At 41.1% G+C, this 21,719-nt stretch overlaps 1 protein-coding gene across 1 annotated transcript in view; it reads left to right on the forward strand.

Moving 5' to 3' along the window:
- Nucleotides 1-21,719, forward strand: part of LOC117559148 (ankyrin repeat and sterile alpha motif domain-containing protein 1B-like) — a 150,599-nt gene that overhangs the window by 85,581 nt on the left and 43,299 nt on the right. The window contains exons 5-10 of the mRNA XM_034235823.1: nucleotides 505-648; nucleotides 6,948-7,023; nucleotides 8,681-8,782; nucleotides 12,813-12,935; nucleotides 13,622-13,806; nucleotides 16,300-16,431. Coding sequence (XP_034091714.1) covers nucleotides 505-648; nucleotides 6,948-7,023; nucleotides 8,681-8,782; nucleotides 12,813-12,935; nucleotides 13,622-13,806; nucleotides 16,300-16,431 — 762 coding nt within the window. The remainder of the gene's footprint in view (nucleotides 1-504; nucleotides 649-6,947; nucleotides 7,024-8,680; nucleotides 8,783-12,812; nucleotides 12,936-13,621; nucleotides 13,807-16,299; nucleotides 16,432-21,719) is intronic.

The raw sequence follows: 21,719 nt of genomic DNA on the forward strand, positions 1-21,719 counted from the left end.
GTTTACAATGCTAATGTGATTTGGTTAAAAACTGTGTATCCAGCTGACTTTAACGCTGGTTTATTTACACTATTAGCTGCTACTGTTTTGGGCTTAACTTAAAACAGATAAAACATTTGTTACATAAATTCCTTACAGTCTTCTTCTTTAGTTTTTATAAGGATTAACAGACCCTACCCTCCAAATTCTTCACACGGAACATAAATGGCTTAAGTAAATCCTTCTCACTTGAGCTCCTTTCTGGCGCTTTATTATTATTCTGTATGCTGGGTGAAAATGTAAATGTATAATGGACTTGCTTGGTGCAGTATTTCTTTGTCTGCTGTATTCTCTGGCTCAGATAACTTTACAGCGCTTCTCTTTGATTCTCAGGGGCTGAAACACTTACTGTTTCTCAGAAAAACTTCAAACATTGTTTACTGTTGTTTTATTCTTTCAAAAAGGTGTCCCAGTTCCCCCAAACGTTGCTGTTATTCTCCTGACTTGCTGTGTTTGTGTGTGCAGGTGGTTTGCATGCTGGTGAGCGCTCACCCCAACCTCATGACGAGTCACACGCGCCGACACACTCCGCTCCACCTGGCCGCTCGCAATGGACACCACAGCACCGTGCACACGCTGCTGGAGGCCGGCATGGACGTCAACTGTGTGGTAAGAGAGAACGAATGGCTTTCAGCTGCTGGTGTCCTACATCAGCATCCGAGGATATCACAGATTCCTGACTCAGATTATCACAGCCTTGCAGACACAAAAGAGATAATGAAATAGCAAGAACTGTGTTTTTGTCTTGGGGAAAACCATGTTCCTTTTGACAAAATTGGATTTGAAAAAGGAAACTGTTACTTGAACCCTAACCGTAACCCAGGATCTATTGTTGGCTGTTTCTTATTTAAATGTGCCAGCTGGGAGGTGAAGAAAGTAGTCCTCATAGAAATGTTCACGTTCAGATTCCTTTCAAATATTTACACATTTACTGTACTGATGTAAAAAGTTTAACACTTTTGGTCAGGAGGTGAAATGTCTTGAACATAATCGATAAGAAGTGGCGCTTTATTCGTTTTAGTGATGCTGCTGTGAGTGCAGAAGGTGACTCTTTGTCCTTTTGTCTGAGTAAATCTTTAAAAAATCTCTGCGACTCTGACTCTGCTGTATTTATATATAGAAATGTATTGATTGGGATATTTCAAATGCAGTCTTCTGTTTTTAATGAAAGGGAGTATGGCTTTGTTGTTTTTGTATATAATCCACCACAGGCGTAAACGCTTGGCACATTCTCCTTCTGAAAGGAGCCAGAGAGCATGTATACACGGTGCATGCTTCCTATGGTGAGGTGGTGGGGAGGGATGAATAATTGATTGGGGGGAAGAATTGAGAGAGGAGGAGGAAGAGGAAGAGGACAGTATGTTCCTGAGAGAATTCCCTGTCACCTCACTCCTCTTTACCCACAGTCTGAATACAGTCACCTCAGTCTATGGAGCTTCATTACTGCACACACTCCGTCATGCTGTCTGAACCCCTCTTCCCCTTCTTCTATCACATTGTGTGTTTGGAGTTCTCTGGACAATTCAAACACTGCTTTGTCCCCACTCTTTCTGGACCATTTGTTTTTCTGAGGCCTTGTCAAAACAACACCACGCTTTGCTGCTCTCCTCACTGTTGTCTTTCTCTGGAGACGATTTTCCTCTGACAAACTAAACGATTTGGCTTCGCTCACTTGTCTTAAATGTTAAGTGCAGAAAAACAGCCCATGTCTGTATTTATCAGGCTCCTGAGCCTATTTGAGCCCTTTCCGATTGTTTTGTTTTAGAAGACGTTTATTTTCTCTCTCTCTCTTACTGAGGTACTTTTTGTACTCTACTAATTCAATTCAACGATATTGGACAGGGATCCAAGAGTTCAGCATTTTACCAACAAACTTAGCAACAAAAAATATATATATATATACATATACACACATTTCCAGGTTGAAAAGAACGTACAATACCAAATCAATGAAAAATAAATGTAAGGAAAAGAGAGGGAAAGAAAGTAGAAACAAAATAACTGCACGTTCATTATGCTTTTCACTATGTTAAAATCAAACATGTATAACAATTGTCCTTTCAATCTGTGACATTTATTTTATGAAGTCATGAAGTGTCTCAAAATCTGTGCGTGCGTGCGTGCGTGCGTGCGTGCGTGCGTGTATATTGTTTTGTCATGGCTGTGTGTGGTTCGAGTTTACATTTTTAGTGTCCCTTGTGGGTACTGCACATGGCAATATGTTTCTGGAAAATATAGAAACACAGTTTCCAACACAGCATGAAAATTAAAAGTGTGGAATATAATAATAATAATAATACATTTAATTTATATAGCGCTTCTCATCTGCCAAGACAAATCTCGAAGTGCTTAACAACAAAGGATACTAATACACTTTGATAGATTAAACAAATAATTGTAATAATAATAAGAAATCAAAATATAAAATATAAAATAAAGTACAAAAATAAAAGTCGGTGATAGCGATACAAAAATGGCAGTACTCCAGGTGTACCATGCTCAAAGTTTATTGGAAGGCCTGCCGAAAGAAGAGGGTCTTAATACTGATGCCAGAGAGTCAACATAACATTTTCTATCATTGAATTCCCTTTAAACTGTATTTTAATTGCGTCTTTTGCACTTAAGCACATACAGGCTTATGTTGTATCATTATATAATAATTAGACTGTGTGAATACTAATAATCAATACAGCGGTACTAACTGATCATTCATTCTGGTGCTCCCACAGCGAGGAGAAGCATGACTCAGCGCCTTCTTCTCTGCCTCCTGTCCTGTGTGTGTGTGTGTGTGTGTGTGTGTGTGTGTGTGTGTGTGTGTGTGTGTGTGTGTGTGTGTGTGTGTGTGTGTGTGTGTGTGTGTGTGTGTGTGTGTGTGTGTGTGTGTGTGTGTGTGGTGTGTGTGTGTGTGTGTGTGTGTGTGTGTGTGTGTGTGTGTGTGTGTGTGTGTGTGTGTGTGTGTGTGTGTGTGTGTGTGTGTGTGTGTGTGTGTGTGAAGAGAGGCGGGCTGTGTTTCTCTGCAGGGATTTGGTCTCGGGCTCCATGTGTCTAGTGAAGATGAACACAACACGCCTTTGATTTCCCTCGTCCTCTCCAACATACACAGTGCTGCAGACCTCTCTCTCTCTGTCTTGTTGTGTCTTCATACAGATGATGAGCGTCACAAGCGTTTGGTTGCTCTGATCTATTGTGCTTTTTGACCTTGAGTCTGCTTCATCTCTTTATTGCTGAACATATTGTGTAGAAGCATCCATTTATCAAAGCTCCATCTTTTTGACCTCTCTTTTTAGACGCAGTAATCCCTAACACACATTACATAAGTATCTGACAAGCATCATTGCCACCCTGGAGGGTTAAATGCGATGTGTAATTTGAGTGAGATGACACATGCCATCTGACCTGCTTTATGAACCATAATCTGTTGAACAGGCTTTTCTGTTTAGAATAGGACTGTCGTATACATTTATCGGCACAAAACATTAAATCCACTTCCCTGGCTCCTTAATGTTTAGTTTTTTTACCTGTATTCAGATCCAGTTATGTACTGTAGATGTTAGTCAGTATATTTATTAAAAAAAATACTATGATGAGCATTAATGGTTTATAAAGTATGCTGAAATCAAAGTCTAAACCAAACTGTATTGTTGCCCTCCTTTTTAGTTACTGATGAATATATGGAGAAGCTAAATCCAACAGGCTGCTAACTAACCCACACACATAACTTTTTCGTTTTTTAAAAAGGGCTTTTTACTCTGCACGTGTGCTTTATGTGTGCTGCAATCGTGAGGCAGTGTGCTCATGTGTTTTAATCCTGCTTATGTATTGTATCTTTTCTTTTAATACCCTCAACCTGCCAGGGATTGCAGATGAAAATTAGCCTCTATGACAGACCTGGCACATTTACATTGCTCATGTTAATTCATGTTTATTGTCCCTTCTTAAATAAATGAATACAAATACAACACCATTTGAATAAGGCTCAAACTGCCAATTTTATTTGAATATATTCTTTACCCTCTCTTCCACATGCAGTGCTACAGCCTTACTGTCGATAGTATATCGTAGAAGCTGTGGGCGACCCACAGATGGCCACCTTGCACATTGTTGGAAAGCACTTTGTGTGTGTGTGTGTGTGTGTGTGTGTGTGTGTGTGTGTGTGTGTGTGTGTGTGTGTGTGTGTGTTGTGTGTGTGTGTGTGTTGTGTGTGTGCGTGCACAGGTCAGTAATTGGTGTCAAGCCATATAGGTCTGTTTGAGTGTGAATGAATAATTTATAGCAGCAGCAAAGTCACTCTCTTTCTCTGAATGTTTCCATAATGAGAGGAAGTCCCTATGAAGCAACCTGCTGCTGGGCAGGCAGCCAACAACACAGGGCAAGAGTTTAGAATAAACACACACACTCACACATACACACACACACACATAAACCCTGTCGACAGCCTCTCCTAAGTGAGCATTTACATTCAAGTCTTCTGCCTTTCAATTCCCGGAAACTCTTAAGAGAGGGGGAATGGCCTACCTCGTTTCCTCGTGACATCATCGCGTAATCGTCATGGGAAAGGGGACGGGAAGTGGTATAGAGATGACCATAGAGGAGGGGTTAGAAGGGCAAGTGGTGTGTGTGTGGAAACAGGGGTGGATCATTTCCTGTGCTCCCACCTCCGCTACTGTGGGAAAAATATTGGTACCACAGTCAATCCCGCTATGTCACTAATGTGGATACAATTGGGATTTACACCTAGACCATTCTCCCTGGATGACTGACCTTTGACCTTTTGAGTGGCCATATGTTGTCCGATGACAATTTTTTGATGCAGAGGAAACAGGGCGACTTCAGTACGTTTTTGGGATTCTCTGCCGATCTGGTGCAGTGTTGCGTTGAGTTGAATTTCCCGGCTGTGTTTCAGCAGACCTGGCTGTGGTCCAGATCATTCGTCTTCATTAAGGCTGCGAGTCTGCTCTGCTGCAGGTTTTCATGAGGGATAAGGAAGCCAACCGTAAAGGATAAAACAAATTCTGTGTGTGTGTGTGTGTGTGTGTGTGTGTGTGTGTGTGTGTGTGTGTGTGTGTGTGTGTGTGTGTGTGTGTGTGTGTGTGTGTGTGTGTGTGTGTGTGTGTGTGTGTGTGTGTGTGTGTGTGTGTGTGTGTGTGTGTGTGTGTGTGTGTGTGTGTGTGTGTGTGTGTGTGTGTGTGTGTGTGTGTGTGTGTGTTGTGTGTGTGTGTGTGTGTTGTGGTGTGTGTGTGTGTTGTGTGGTTCGAGTTTACATTTTTAGTGTCCCTTGTGGGTACTTTAGCTTCAAGCAGTCTGCACATGGCAATATGTTTCTGGAAAATATAGAAACACAATTTCCAACACAGCATGAAAATTAAAAGTGTGGAATATACTGATGCCAGAGAGTCAACATAACATTTTCTATCATTGAATTCCCTTTAAACTATATTTTAATTGCGTCTTTTGCACTTAAGCACATACAGGCTTATGTTGTATCATTATAGAATAATTAGACTGTGTCAATACTAATAATCAATACAGCGGTACTAACTGATCATTCTCTGTCTCTCTTTTGCTGTTTTTCTTACCAAAGAAAGTGGATGTGATAAGTTAACTTTAGAGTTTTACAAACGTTACTCTTTAAAACTAATTTAATACCTGGAAATACATTGCAACGTTTCTTTTCTTACCTGTTCTTTATGGCAAGAATATGATTTGCACAAATGTATGTTTTAATTTTTGGTAATGTTTTCTACAGTCATTCTGTTTTGTATGCCATCAATGTTTTGTAAATGTTTCAATCTGTCATTGAAAATTATATTATTAATTTTGAACAAAAGATTAGTATTGTTTGAATGTGACCTGACCAACTTACCACCACCCATCTGTTTCACTTTTTTAAACACCAAACCAAAGTATTTGAAAATGTCATAGTCACATGCATCTTAGTTCTTATTCCTCCCACGCAGCGTGATTGTAAACATCTGTTCTTTGTACGTGGCTCCTGAGTGTTGCTGATAAAAGTAGGCATGTCAGATTACATTTCTCCCCTCACTGCTGATATGAGATGAGGTTCGTACTGTACCAACGCCCCCCCCTCACTAGTTTCCATGTGTTGCATCATATCTGTAATATCCTCATATTTGAAGCAGTGGAAGCCGATACAGGCCGGCATATGGCGAGGGAAGTTGGGAAGTTTCCACACACTCTCCTGCTGCTTGTGTCACAGTTGAAATCAGTGTGGCCTCATGCTGTTTGCAGGCATGAGAATGATTTATATTTGTAAATCTTGTGTTTTACTGCCAGAGAAAAACAGGCATTGTATCAAATTTAACTATTGTTTTCTTGCAACCTTTAAATCTTTTTTTTATTATGCCAATGCCTCCCTATGCAATTTTGGTTGTGTATTTTTGTCTGTGTTCGTAAAGTAAAACAGGGGAAAGTGTGTTGTCTGGGGATGCAAAATGGATGAAAGAGAAGGTTGAAAGGAATATAAAAAGGTTAGAAAAGTGTCAAAATAACTATAATTTCACGGGAAGACTAGGGGTAGAGGAATGTGAGAATTGGGTTAGGGATATTGCCAAATATCAGGAACAAACTACCAGAGACCTGCAGGTCCACTGCAACTCTTACTACTTTTAAATCCAGGCTGAAGACTTTTCTTTTTGCCGCTGCTTTTAATTTAACTATTCACATTTTACTCTGCACTGTAACTTTTATTCATGTACCTGTGTTATTCATGTTTTATTATCTTTGCTTTTTAATGTTTCTAATGTGTTTTATGCTCTTAATGTCTTTCATGTTTGGAAAGCACTTTGAATTGCCTTGTGTTGAAAAGTGCTATATAAATAAACTTGCCTTGCCTTGTGTCAAATTGTGAAAGTGATGGAATAATAACACATACTCTCTGTTCCCCTCAGACGGAGAATGGCAGTGCCCTCCATGAGGCGGCTCTCTTTGGGAAGATGGATGTAGTCCGCCTGCTGCTTGACTCAGGTGGGTCTATAAATATATCCTGGAAGAACACAAACTGAGTGTGTTCCCCTTGTTTTCCCTTTTTATTTTAACCTGGGGCTAGATGCTCCACATGTCTTTATTTCTCAAGATAGTGGATTGAATTTGCCCTCAGGTTGACTCCAGACATCTGTCTGCTGCATTCTCTCTGTTATACAATCCTGGACTTACAGTTTTATTGTTGTTGGAAGGATTTGTCGTATCAGTAGAAGGTGCTGAAACTTCAACGGGAAATTATGTGGTTTCTTTTTTTGATGATGTTGCTTGACTTGATAACAGGGTGAAAGGGATTAGTAGTGACAAAAACCCACTTCCTGGGGGTGTTTGGCTCCCAGCTCCTTCAAAAATAATCACGTACACCTGTAAATAATGTGCATTGCTGTTTTTCTTCAAAGTGTGTATAACTATGATTGCATGTAAAACTTACTGGTTAGTACTTTTTTTTTAAATAGTGGGAAAATTCCATAACACTTCTTATATGCAGAGCAGATTGAATGTCACTGAAGGACAATGTAAGCTTTTTGAAACCACCACCCCCCACCCACTTTCCTTGAGCACTTCCTGTTTCCCGCAGGACTACCTGTGGATAGCCATGTTCTTTTGGCCTCATGTTATTAACATCCTGGATCAACAGAGGGCTGAGCTGACTCATTCACTGAACTTCAACTCTTCAAACACTGTGTGAATGTGTGAGTGGGGGGTTACGGATGAGGGGCCGGGCAGCCAGCCTTTCATTGTCAATCATGGCTAAGGATCTTGAATATTAAATCAGTGGTAATTTCTAAGCTTGGAAACAACTGTTTGTCAGGCATTCAACAAACATCTTAGAACTTAAAATCTGACTTATTTATTCATTCAATTATTTGGTTTTTGATTTTAAAATAAAAGCAAAAAAAGGTGCATGAAATTCTATAAAAAGCATACCAAGAGAAAAGCAGCAAAATGTATTAAAAGTGAGTATGAAATAGAGAAAAACTGGAGCATAGCATGGGCCCCTGAATGTGCTATGTCTCAGTTTGGATTCATTTTTCTTTAATGGTGCATAGCAGAGGGACCCGATGTCATATATCTTTCATGTTGAATTGGAACCATGAGCACAGGGAGGGGTCGTACTAGTCGGGTAAATTAGGATTTATAGTGGACCCTGCATCCTTGAGTTATTTCCTGTGTTTCTTTTTGCAGGCAAGTATGTGTCATTTCTGTGATTTAGCACGGTGTGTCCCATTGTCCGGGAGAAACCTTGGTCTAAAACCTAATGAAAAGGGCTTTGGCTTTTTGTAAAAATCATCATTTTTATTTCACACATGCATTTTCCTGTAAGGTTTATCTTATTTGACAAAATCATTGGTGTTCTGGTTTGACCTTTGCCCTATTGTTTGTGTATTGATGCTCATGCCCTTTTTCTCTGTGTGTGTGTGTGTGTGTGTGTGTGTGTGTGTGTGTGTGTGTGTGTGTGTGTGTGTGTGTGTGTGTGTGTGTGTGTGTGTGTGTGTGTGTGTGTGTGTGTGTGTGTGGTGTGTGTGTGTGTGTGTGTGTGTGTGTGTGTGTGTGTGTGTGTGTGTGTGTGTGTGTGTGTGTGTGTGTGTGTGTGTGTGTGTGTGTGTGTGTGTGTGTGTGTGTGTGTGTGTGTGTGTGTCAGACATCGACACCAGTCTAACAGACTGCAAAGGGAGAACGGCTCTCGAGATCCTGAGTGATCATCCTGCATCCAAATCTCAGCAAATCACTGCTCTTATCCAAGGTAAGACACACACACAAACATGTTCACACGCACAAATCATACATGCAGTAGTCTAGATGAATACTGCATGAAAAGATTGGGTAATTTCAGGAGCAAAACATGTAATACTCACTTACAATAAATGTACTATATCGCTGAAAAAATAGACTATACTATCCATCGAATACAATACAGCTTATTTGTTAAGCAATCTCAATGTTATCATTATTGTATTACATATTATGCTATTATGCACATTTTATGATAGCTGACAGCACTATTTAGACCAAAATCATCCAAAATCTAAATGTGGATGGAGTACTTCAGATGACATGGGCTGCAATATTTTATAGATATTTTGAGGCTGCAACCAGCAGATCTATTCCTCACTTTGTCAGCTGGTCAGTCTACACAATTCACCAACCAACCACACTCTTCACTCTATAAAGCTAAAAAGGGGCATGGATGTCAAGTGTTTGAGAAGATGCATATGTGTGAATAGAAAAATAAACGTTTGTCTCGTAATTCAACAAGTCACATATTCAAAACAGCACTTTTGAGATGCAGCAGACTCTTTCAGCCAAAGAGAAATAAGTTGTTTGATTTCTTTCTTCAGTCTTCCGCATCTTGGTCTTCAACCTGCCATTTATGGGCCATTCTTTCCCTCATGTTTACTGCAGTATGTGTTTTGTGTGTGACCAGTGATTGTTAGTGTGAGTTCACTCCGCAGTCCCCAGAGACCCATAGATCCTCCAGATTGCAACTTCTAAAGACAGTGTTGTCCTGAGGAGATTACGAGGCGCAGTGTGAACGCTGTAATCTGCGGCCTGGAGGCCTGCTCGATCTGTGCGTGTGTAATCTGTGGCTGCACTCAGCTACTGATGATTTATAGAGAGGGAGATACTGGCAGACGGTGATGGAGGGATAGAGGGATGAGGAGAATGTGTCAGAGCCTAAATTAACCGTGTCTTAACTTGGACTCATCATGAAAAGGAAAACATGGAACTCCCAGGAATGTTACAAACTGGCTGCAGCTAGAAAATAACTTTAGAAAATAGACTTAAAGCTACTGTAATGTTTAATGTTTGATTCTGATACAAAATAAATAGATTTAAGATCATTGTTTTGGAATAAACGTATCTGTCTTGGTTCAGTCGTAAAGATCTCATCAACCTACTTTAGAAGCAGGACGTCGTTTTCCTCATAGCAGAGAACGATTCAAATTCATCAGGTGGCAAGAAACGGGACTTCAGATGCATGCTAATGTTGCTCCATGTCTGCTGGATATGTAAATTGAGAACTGTTTTCTTAACTCTACACACAACATAACAGCTTGTTATTTTGCCCCCAAGTAGCCCCATACAATCAATAAGAGCTACTTTAAGCTAAGACAAATAGTCCACACTAACAGTATTATAGTATATTTATGAAGTTATGCTTGTTCCAGCTCGTCACTGATGAATACAAAACATATTCTTATCGAGGTATCATCTTTTCTTAAGTCTCAATAAAGCTTGGCTTCACAGGATGTGTTTGTGCTGACTGACAGCTGTTGCGTCAGTACAGTTGTTCAGGTTACGGCAGCTGTATAACTTTTGACTTGAAGTCATCCATTATACCTTGACTGCTGCTAAAATCCTGAGCAGTGCAAGAAAAATACTTTTTTGAAGTGTAAATACTGTTGTATATCCAGAATCACACTTTTTGTAGACATAAATTCAATACTTACACCTTTTTTAGGAGTCAGTTATTCATGTGATGGTAGATATTGCTCAATAATAGCAGCCATGATCAAAATCTAATAAATGGAGAGATTTGGACTTCAGCATAAATAGGAGCCTGAATGTGTTTGTGAGAGGGGGGGAGAGAGGGAGAAGGACACAGCTGTGACTTGGTGAAAAGATCAGCTGCATGCCATTTCCTGTTGGAGAGGAGATGGAGAAGGACACACACACAACACGCACACGCGCACACACGCACATGCGCACACACACACGCGCACACACACACAATCTCAATTGTACCAGCTGCAAGGCTTACTGGTTGCCACAGCACCTTGCTATAAGAAAATATCAATCGATTTTCAGCGCCTGCCTTACCCCCCTGTTCAAATTCAATCCCAGTTCACTTCTTACTGTGTAGCAGCAACCGGTAATATACAATATACCTACATATACTTACAGTGCAGTTGTCACTACAAAAGCACGAGTGCAGTAATAAAAATGTCAAAGCATTGTAATCCTTCCTTTATGACTCTCCATTTTATTTGATATTTCGGAAACAGTTCTAAATTGGTTTGAATCCTACTTAAAGGACAGAAACAACTTTGTTTCTATAGGTAAATACACATCTGAGTTGACAAATATGACATGTGGGGTACCTCAAGGCTCCATCTTGGGGCCTCTTCTCTTTAACGTCTACATGCTACCACTGGCTCAGATAATGAAGAACAACAAAATAAGTTACCATAGCTATGCAGATGACACACACATTTACGTAACAATTTCACCAGGAGACTATGCTCCAATTCAAACACTGAGTAAGTGCATTGAACAAATCAATGACTGGATGTGTCAGAACTTTCTCCAATTAAACAAAGATAAAACTGAGGTAATGGTTTTTGGAGCCAAGGTAGAACATATAAAAGTTAGCACTGAGCTTCAGCCTGCAATGTTCAAAACAACAGATAAAGCCAGAAATCTAGGTGTAGTCATGGACTCTGACCTGAGTTTCAACAGTCACATTAAAACAGTTACTAAATCAGCCTACTATCACCTAAAGAACATATCTAGGATTAAAAGACTAATGTCACAGCAAGATTTGAAAAAACTTGTCCATGCTTTTATCTTCAGTAGACTCAACTACTGCAATGGTGTCTTCACAGGTCTCACTAAAAAATCTATTAGAAAGCTGCAGCTGATTCAGAACGCCGCTGCTCGAGTCCTCACTAACACCAAGAAAGTGGATCACATCACTCCTGTTCTGAAGTCTTTACACTGGCTTCCTGTGTGTCAAAGAATAGATTTCAAAATACTGCTGCTGGTTTATAAAGCACTGAATGGTTTAGGCCCAAAATATATTTCTGACCTCCTGCTAAATTATGAACCATCCAGATCTCTCAGGTCTTCAGGGACTGGTCAGCTTTTTGTCCCCAGAGTCAGAACTAAACATGGAGAAGCAGCGTTCAGTTATTATGCTCCAAATATCTGGAACAAACTCCCAGAAACCTGCAAGTCCGCTACAACTCTTACTACTTTTAAGTCCAGGCTGAAGACTTTTCTTTTTGTCGCTGCTTTTATTGAACTATTCATATCTTAAACTGCACTGTAACTTTTATCCATGTATTTGTTCTTTTAATGTTTATTTTATTAGCTTTTCTTTTTAATGACTGATTTTAAATGCCATTTTCTTAATGTCTTTCGTTTTTTGTAAAGCACTTTGAATTGCCTTGTGTTGAAAAGTGCTATATAAATAAACTTGCCTTGCCTTGCCTTGCCTTGATACCTGTATGTAAATGTGGCTGTCCATCATAAGTATTGAGGCAAGATTCATATTCGTATAAATAAACACTATTCTGACTGTAATAGGATTCTCATTAGCATTTCACCGTGTATTCGTGTTTGTGAGTTTTCTTGTCACTAATGCCTCACTTAGGGAAGTTTATTATCCAACTTATTACCCCCCCACAGGTACCTGAGAGTGATTTTCCATTCCTCACGTACAGTATTCCTTCCCTTTTTGCTTTTATGAATAGCAGAGTGCTCTATTAGCTGGAGCTGTGAAGTGATTTTGCGGTGTGGGGAAAAGTGAGAATTGAATGCGACACAAGCTGTTTACCATGCTGATGCTCGTGCTATTATATTGATCCAAGAAAATGTCTCTGAGATGCTTCTCCTCCCCCATGCTTCTGCACCGTCCTAGAACATCACATCTTCCTCAAAACTCCTCTTCAAACCAGTTTTACTTTCTCCTCTTTCTCCCTGTTTTTCAGCTTCTTCTCTTATTGTCTGACCATCCATCCTCCTACTCTCTTGTCTCCTTTTCTCTGTAGAATACATGATGGACGAGATGGAGAGGAGGAGAATCGTGGAGGAGCCAGTCAGAAAATGTCCCATCCCTGCCCCTCGAACCTCCGTCCCCTCACCCTGTGCCTCCCCCTCCCTCAGACACAAGAGTGAGTAACACACACAGACATGAGAACAACCACAAACAATGATTAGGTTCATACTGGGATTGAAGGTGCTTTAAGGGACATTTTTCTAATGTTTCTATTGTTTTTTGTGGTATTATAATACGTCATACTGGAAACCAATACATTATGCATAAGGTCCATGATATGTTTTGAGATATGCTTCAACATCTTATTATTTCATTATTAATGCTGATTATTTATGTTAGTAAAGGAAATATACTGAAGTCCAACTGTGTAGCCCAGAGGAAGAATTTAACTTTCATCCTGAAATATATTTTAACTTGGATTATTGTGCCTTTATTTGTTGTTGTAAAAACATACAACATAAGCAATTTATTTTTGCAACAATAGAGTATAAACCCAGTCATGGAGAGCAGCTCCTGTAGTGGAGACAGACAGTTACTACCGCTCTGCACTGACATGCTAATCCCTGTCAAGCGCTGCCCCCTATGTTCTAAATGTAGCATTGCAACAACCTCCTGTTTGTTTAGGAAACCATTTGTACAGTATGTCTAAATATAATAAAAGGATGATTTAAATGAATATATTCTACCCAATGTGTGCTTAGCAGTCTGATTTGGTGTTTAAATCAGTCATAAAACAGATTTATTTTCACCCTTGCTGGAGACTTTGGTTGTTTCTCTTACTTCCCTTGGACCTCTCCCCAGATGATGCCGTGACAAGTGAGCTGTCCAAGCTGCTCCACGAGATCAAAAAGTGCCGGGACAGAGACTACTCCTTCGAGGAGCTCTGCCACACCATCTCCTCTCACTCCATGGACAGCTTTGGCAGCGGGCGGCTCTCTGACGAAGAGCGGCCCGACAGACCCAACGGGACCCTGACACGAGTCAAGGTAGGGTTACTCAGTCATGACAGGGGATTGGTGCATTTCAAATCAAAACTTTTGGAGGAAAAAAATCATGGAGGATTACTTCGCGTCTGATCCTGTCTTCAAGAGCTTCTTGTGAACTTTGCAGTTTAAGGCAAACATTGTTCTTATAAAATCAGTGCCGATTCTAGAGTCTGTGGGGGCCCTAGGCAAACATTCACTGGGGGCCCCTCGAACCAGCTTTTCATCACCACGCACAGCCAACAGCAATATATGAATCATTCCACACGCCTTCATCATTGGATATAACAACAGTGCCATGTCTAGCTGCTATATTTATTTTTGCATCTGACACTTTATAGAAAGAAAACTAAAACAGAACCCCTGCTGTGTGAAGCACATCAAAGCTACAGTAGACTACGAATCTCTATCCCCTCTTGACAACAGAGGGCAGTATCAGACTGACTGAAGCCACGAGCGCTCTCCTCTTATTGAGTATTCACTTGCTGTTGCAGGAACATGACAGCTTCTGGTTGTTGAATTACTTTAGATGTGTAATTACTATTTGTGCTCAGACAGCCGTTCACAGCCTGCAGACATTGTTTTATTGACCTTATTTATTCTCATCTGGAGCCTTTTTATACTGACATATTGAGAGTAGAATCTACTTCACCTGCTTACTCCCTTTCCACATGCTCTGTTAAACACTCAGTGGCAAACTGTTTGGACTTTATCGGTCGGAGTTCCAGTTTGGCGATGAAATATCTGAGTTTCTTCAGTGTGAGCCTATCAGAGAATCGCAGCTGCACTTTATTTCCAACAGAACAGCACAGCGAGACGGAGAGCTTTTTAAATTCCACAGCCCATGAAGTCAGAGGCAGCACAACACTCAGGGGTCATCTATCACACTGACCCCCCACATGAGCTCTTAGACCACGCACGCACGCACGCACGCACGCACACACACGCACGCACGCACGCACGCACACACACACACACACGTAAGGTTAACATACACGCCTCGGCTCACTTAGTCTATAATTATCTCGGTCCATCATGTGTCCCCCTCTCGCTCGCTATAAGTGCCAATTTGTATTCTATCACTGACATTCACAGTGTGTGTGTGTGTGTGTGTGTGTGTGTGTGTGTGTGTGAGTTTACGTGCCCCCAGTCTGTGTGTGTGTGGCAGGAACCATTAGTATGTGATTGCTGTGCCTGTAACCATGAATAAAACATGCAAAAACCCATGACACACACACACACACACACACACACACACACACACACACGATAATATAATTTTGATCACTCGTGCAGTCCTCAGTAATGAATAATTAATTAGTGTCCTTTTATTGACGCTGGCTGATATCAGATTTTACTGGAGGGAAATCTGTCTGTCGTTCATGCTTTTCTAGTTTGTGTGTGTGTGAGCACTGCTTTTCATTTTACATCCATCAATATTCCAGTGTTGAAGAGGGCCTTTTGCGATCTGGAGCGATTGGTGACCTTTTGGTTTCAGCCTCATTTTCTGCCTCCATCTCCAGTCTGTCGTCCCCTCCCTCTGTATCATCTCTCACTTCCTAATTTAACCGTTTGACTCTTCCCGTTCTTTAACATGTCCTCCAAGTTCCTCTCTTTATCTTTGATTTCTTTGCCCTCCTGTTTTGATTTAGATCTCATAGATAAAAAGAGATTTGTCTTCCCTTGTCATCAGACTTCCCTCCGTCCCTCTCTTTCCTCAAGAGGTGGAAGAAGTACTCAGATCTTGTACTTAAGTAAAAGAAGTACCAGAGTGTAGGAATACTCTGTTACAAGTAAAAGTCCTGCAATCAAAAGGTTACTCAATTAAAAGTACAAAAGTATTTGCATCAAAATATACTTAAAGAACCAAAATCAAAAGTACTCATTATGCTGATTTGCCACTGAATTGTAGTGGAGAAGAAATATAAAGTGACAAAACATGTAAATACTACTCCAAAATGTACTTCTACTTAGTTACTTCACACCACTGCTCTCCTCTCCTGTCACCTCCTTGTAAAGCTTGATATCAGGCACTGTGGGGGTGTTTGTCTCTGTGCTCTAGTGTTAACTGTCCTCTGGCTGCATCATATGGTTCACTGAGGATCAGCTGTTCTGGGCCGGCCCTCTGACAGGTCCCGCCACAGAGCTCCTCCACCCAGCTGCCTCCTGGGAGCCCAGGGCCCGGGGGGACACACCACAGGGAGATAAAGTAGTTCTGCTGTCCCTTCACCTTTCTCCTCAAACTAACTTCTAATTCAAATGTGTCACTTGTTTCAAGAATTGTATTTTAAATGATCCTCGGCATCTTAGGAAAAAGGAGATTGAGGAAAAGAAGGATACTAAATGTCAATATCTAGCAGGCAATATCTATTCACTGTTTGTGCTGAACCTACTCTTTTTACTACTTTTCTGGCTTCTTCTGAATTTTGACTTCCTTATTATTGGTCATGTTTTCAATCTGGTGGTTTTAAAAAACCTTTTTGTTTGTGCTCACAGAGACCGACCCCGCCACTCGCAATGGCCGTAGAAGAGGAAGAGCCTGAAAAGAGTTGCGGCCCCGGTGGATTCTGGGAGGCCCTGACGCCCTGCAACGGCTGCCGCAACCTGGGCTTCTCCAGCCTGTCACAGGTACACACGCACACACACACACACACATCTGCGCACACACCTGCGCACACACATCTGCACACACTCATGCACACAGAGTACCTGTTTTAGCCTACTCGAACTGGATGACTCCCCTAAATTACATTGAAATGTGTGGACATACAGTAACGGCACTCATTGTATACAACATAATCGTATCACTTGAACATGACTCACATGTTGCAGAATAATGCAGTTTACACACGTGCACACACACACACACGTGCACACACACACACACACACACACACACACACACACACACACACACACACGCACTGCTTCACTCCTGTGAAATTACAGGCTAGTGATCTAGCCATTGTTCTGGGTGAATACTTTTAGTGGTTACCTTGGGAACGCAGCGAGTGAGACGAGAGAGACTGCCACTGTTCTCTGTTCAGCATCTCAAGATTGTTCTGTCTATCTTTCATCTTAATTTTCTCTACTGAGAACCCTCCTGAAAACCTCTTCATCTCTTTAGTTCTGAAGCTTTTACCTTTTTAAGAGTGGTACTTGGTTCATGAACCATCATAGGACCATCTGATGCATGAGATCAAGTAAAAGGATAATCATCCCCTCTGAGGGGAATGTGAATATTGCAGCAGCAGATAAATACACTGTAAAGTGTAAATGGGACTTTTCATATTTGTTAGAGGATCAAAACCGGCATTGAGTTTTCTGACAGGTGAAAGGGTTTTATGTATTATATATTTATGTGTTTATTAGCTATTAAGAGTCGATATCTGGCATCTGATCTCTAATATGAAACATTTATACTTAGAGTGGCCCTGAGAAAAGAGAGATAACTGAATATAAACCTTTCAAACATATTTACGAGGCCAGAGCCCACAGCAGAAAGTTGTTCATGAAAAGGTTTTACTTCTAATCAATGCGTTTTATGAGCCTGAAAAACAAAGTCAGACTAAAATGACTCCCAATCATGTTTTTAAACTCCTTACCCAGATTAAATATGTGTGTTATGTTTAGTCAATTAAACGTGGGGCTGTTTCTGCACAGCAAGTGTGCAGAACCTCTTAGCTTATAAGGCAAATCTATATACAGATTGTATACATATCTTTACTCTAGATTTCATCATATACTGTAATTGTAACTTGGATATATTTGCAGACACAGAAAAATGTGAAGGAATGACATGTTATGTGTGTTATAAAATAGCATAATAGATGCACTTAAGGCGCATTTACATATTGTATGGAAAAGCAGACACAACAGCTTTAAGATGAGTCTGCCGTCATGAAGAAAAGGAGCAGTTTATGTGTTGCTGAAAGATTATTATTGCCATACAGAAAAAGCTTAGTTTACCTTCTTTAGATCGTGTGCATCCCTCATACCTTTTGTACCTGAGTATTCCCTCTGATATATCCAATATGTTGCATAAGTTAACATTTATTAGGAATACGTGGAAATCGTCTTCCACCTGTTGCACCCCACAGTATCCTTTTGTGTTTTTTTAAAACAGAACTCAGTAGAAATATGCAAATGATCCTCCACTTCCTAGTGTTCCTTCTCCATCCTTTCTTCTTCCTCCCTCCCTTGCTTCCTTCCTCCTCCCTAAGCCTCCATGCAGGGCATATAAGTGTGGTTAAGTGTGTGAGGAGGAGGAGGAGGAGGAGATGGTTTAATGGCGAGCTGCGCGCTAGCTCACACAGTAGGACATCTGACATTAAAACACAAGCGACCCTCTGTCTGGTTTACTGGCAGCTTGCCTGCTGCCTGGTACACTGCCTGGAGGGGCTCGCACCTGGTGTGTGTGTGTGTGTGTGTGTGTGTGTGTGTGTGTGTGTGTGTGTGTGTGTGTGTGTGTGTGTGTGTGTGTTGTGTGTGTGTGTGTGTGTGTGTGTGTGTGTGTGTGTGTGTGTGTGTGTGTGTGTGTGTGTGTGTGTGTGTGTGTGTGTGTGTGTGTGTGTGTGTGTGTGTGTGTGTGTGTGTGTGTGTGTGTGTGTGTGTGTGTGTGTGTGTGTGTGTGTGTGTGTGTGTGTGTGTGTGTGTGTGTGTGTGTGTGTGTGCAATGCATAGAAAGCAAGTCTGTTTAATAACAGTGTATACCACTGAAATAGTTTGGCATACACACAGATATGCTGCCCTTGAGATCTGTGTGTGTGTTTGTGAAATTGGCATGGCTTCATTATGTATTTATGTGGGTTGGTTTTAGTGTGTGTGTGTATTTTATGGGAGAAAAAGAAGGAAGGGACAGGGTGAGTGAGGAAGAAAACATTGTCACATAATTAAGTTAGCACCGTGCTAATTTGGCCTGTGTAATTATGAATACACTGAGTTAACATAAAGAAAGCAGCCTGTGTGAAACATTTTCACACTGCAACCTTTCTTCCTATCATCCCCCATCAGATCTGTCAAACAAATTATTTTTTGCTTGTCGTCCCTCTCTGTCCCATGTTTATCTCTCTCTCTCTCTCATCCGTCTTTCACTTTACATTTCAGCAGAAGGGTGTTAACCTCTGTCTCGATTGTCGGACCACCAGAGTGTTCTGGTGGTCCAGCTGTCACTCAAAGCTGTCAGTCAAAGAGCTAAACTTGTCTAACAGGTCACACAGAGCATCAGCAGAACATCCTTGCACTATAAAACTTGAGTAAAGTAAACTTTATGAAGTGCCAGAGTGTTGCTGTTTGGAGCGGGTCGATGGCTCTCTGTGGTATTGCTGCTTTCAGCTTTCTCAAGAACCGCTCATCCGAACAACTTCACACTCAACAGAACACTTCCTCGGTCCTCAGCAACACACACGCTCAGTGTGAAGTCGATTGGATGAGCTTTTTCTGAGAGAATCAAAGGACAGACACTCGGAAACAAACCATTTTTTTCAATCAGCTGCAAGTGATGGCACCTGAATACATTTCTGCCTAACTTAGTTGTTATTTTTCCTCTTTTTTATGTGAGACATTCAGTTATTATCTGTGTCCTTCACACTGGTTTAACATGGCTGGGACTATATTGGAACATTTGCTAAAATTGCATCTTTTGTGCACCAATTTGAGTTCCAAATCAGAAGATAGTTGTTGTTGACAGGCTTGTGTTATTAAAAAAAATGAGAAAAAACGTTATTAGTAGTATCTCATAAACTGGCAATAGTGTGTTTCTATAACTGTATTGCACACAGTATGCACAAGCAGGAATTCTATCAATATTTGTATGTTCGAACCAGAATATGGCAGTCTGTTATCGGTATGTGTGTGTGGTTTGCGTGGTGTGTGTGAGGGCATATGTACCTGCATAAGGACACTCTTCTTGTTGTGAATTCTCGTTGCCAGTCACATGTTTCCTCCCACCATCGCCATGCCAACGCTGACTGACGGCAGTGTGTGGAGGAGGTTCCCCTGTGATGTTAAAGAAGTTCAGACCTCACTTAAGGAAATGTTTAAAAGCAAAAGAGAGAACAGGGTGAAGGATGAAGAACAAGCGCATGAAACATATTCAGATAGAGAGGAGGCTGGCAGGGTTGCCAGGCAACGCAGACATTCATAAGGAATAAGGCGTGGGATGTCCACCATTGACAAATCTCAGTCAGCAGGAGCGTTGAATGCACACATACACGTCAGCATTTTCAGACTGCTTCTCTCTCTCTCTCTCTCTCTCTCTCTCTCTCTCTCTCTCTCTCTCTCTCTCTCTCTCTCTCTCTCTCTCTCTCTCTCTCTTCTGTCTCTCTCTCTGTCTCTCTCTCTGTCTCTCTCTCTCTCTCTCTCTGACTTCCCCATTAGGTTTCTCTTCCTGCAGTTTTCCTGTATTGAGTTAATGGCTGCTCGCCTTTAATGTTCTCAGCCCATGGTTTTCTTTTGAGGAGGTGAAGAGGGGAGGGCAGGTCTGGTTGAGATCAGAAACCGACGAGGACTCTTGAGGATGTTCAGGGACATGAAAGGCCGCGGTCTCTCAGAGAGCAGAGGTTACATGGAGAGCTTCAGAAGCCAGAATGCACTCTGCAGGAGACAGGGCTTTCCATGCGAAGGATTTGGAATCGTACGTTTTCTGATTAAAAAATGTCAAGAGTAATCCTGTCTAAATGAATGCCAGGACATGTTTACACAGCTGTTCAATTACCCCTGGTGCTGTAGCTGTCTTTATGTCTTTGCATCTGGTGAGAAGTGTGTTTATTGGGGTAATAATGTGATCGTGTGGTTTGATTTAAATGATATTATTCTCAGTGAGTTCATACTTTTACTAGCATAAAACCAAACTTAAATGTTATAAATACAAAATCTGTTTATTTCTTTAACCTTCTCTTTTTGTTCTCTAGTGTTCTACCCCCTACTATTATCTCCCACTTCTCTCTCTCTCTGTGTGCTGCTCTCAGCGGGACGCGATGCTGCTTACACTTAGTTCTTGTTAATGGCTTTATGCCCTCTAGACTCTGCAGCTATAGACTGTCTTCCTGTCAAACCTAACCTTCAACACACACACACACACACACACACACACACACACACACACACACACACACACACACACACACACACACACATACACACACATACACACACATACACACACACACACACACACACACACACACACACACACACACTTATTCTGCCCTTGATACTTGGAGATGTTCCTTATGAGTTTTAAATGTGTGTGTGTGTGTGGGGGGGGGATTGTGTAGCCTGACATCCTGCTGGAGTTCAGATATCTCGTTGTCCTTGAGGTAAACAGGAAGAGGGCGAAAAGATTGGAGAAAGGGACGTAAGAGCTCAAATAAAGAAGGACCACTCACAGGAAAGAGTGAACTCCTATAGCACCAACGTACACTGAGCAAGGCTTTTAAATGCCTCAAAAGAACCCTTTTAAGCTCACTTCTCTAAGTATTTGTCATTTTGGATTATTTATTTGGGGGGGGGGAGGGGATTCAGATTTTATGTCATGTGGTAGTGAGGTGGTGCTACAGTAAGTGTTGTGTAACAATTTGAGAAGTAATTTGATATCTAATGTTCCACTTCCTTCTCCTCTTTCTGACCTTTCTTTCTTTAACATATCTGTCATTTTCTGTCATTAACTCAATTTGTCTCTTTTTAGTATTCGTTTATTTGACCCCGAGGGGAAAATTGGGTTCCAGCACATCACAAGGCATTTGTTTGTCACTGACAACAACATAGACACAGATTCAAAAGAACAGACATAAAAAAACAGATATCAATCGCTCAATCTAAAATCAAATGGACATGTACGGTTTCTGTACAGATGATTCAAAGACACAAAGGCTTTATTATCATATGCACAGTAACTAAAGTCTAATTATGGCAAC

The sequence above is a fragment of the Gymnodraco acuticeps genome, unplaced genomic scaffold, assembly GCF_902827175.1.
Source record: "Gymnodraco acuticeps unplaced genomic scaffold, fGymAcu1.1, whole genome shotgun sequence".
NCBI lineage: Eukaryota > Metazoa > Chordata > Actinopteri > Perciformes > Bathydraconidae > Gymnodraco > Gymnodraco acuticeps.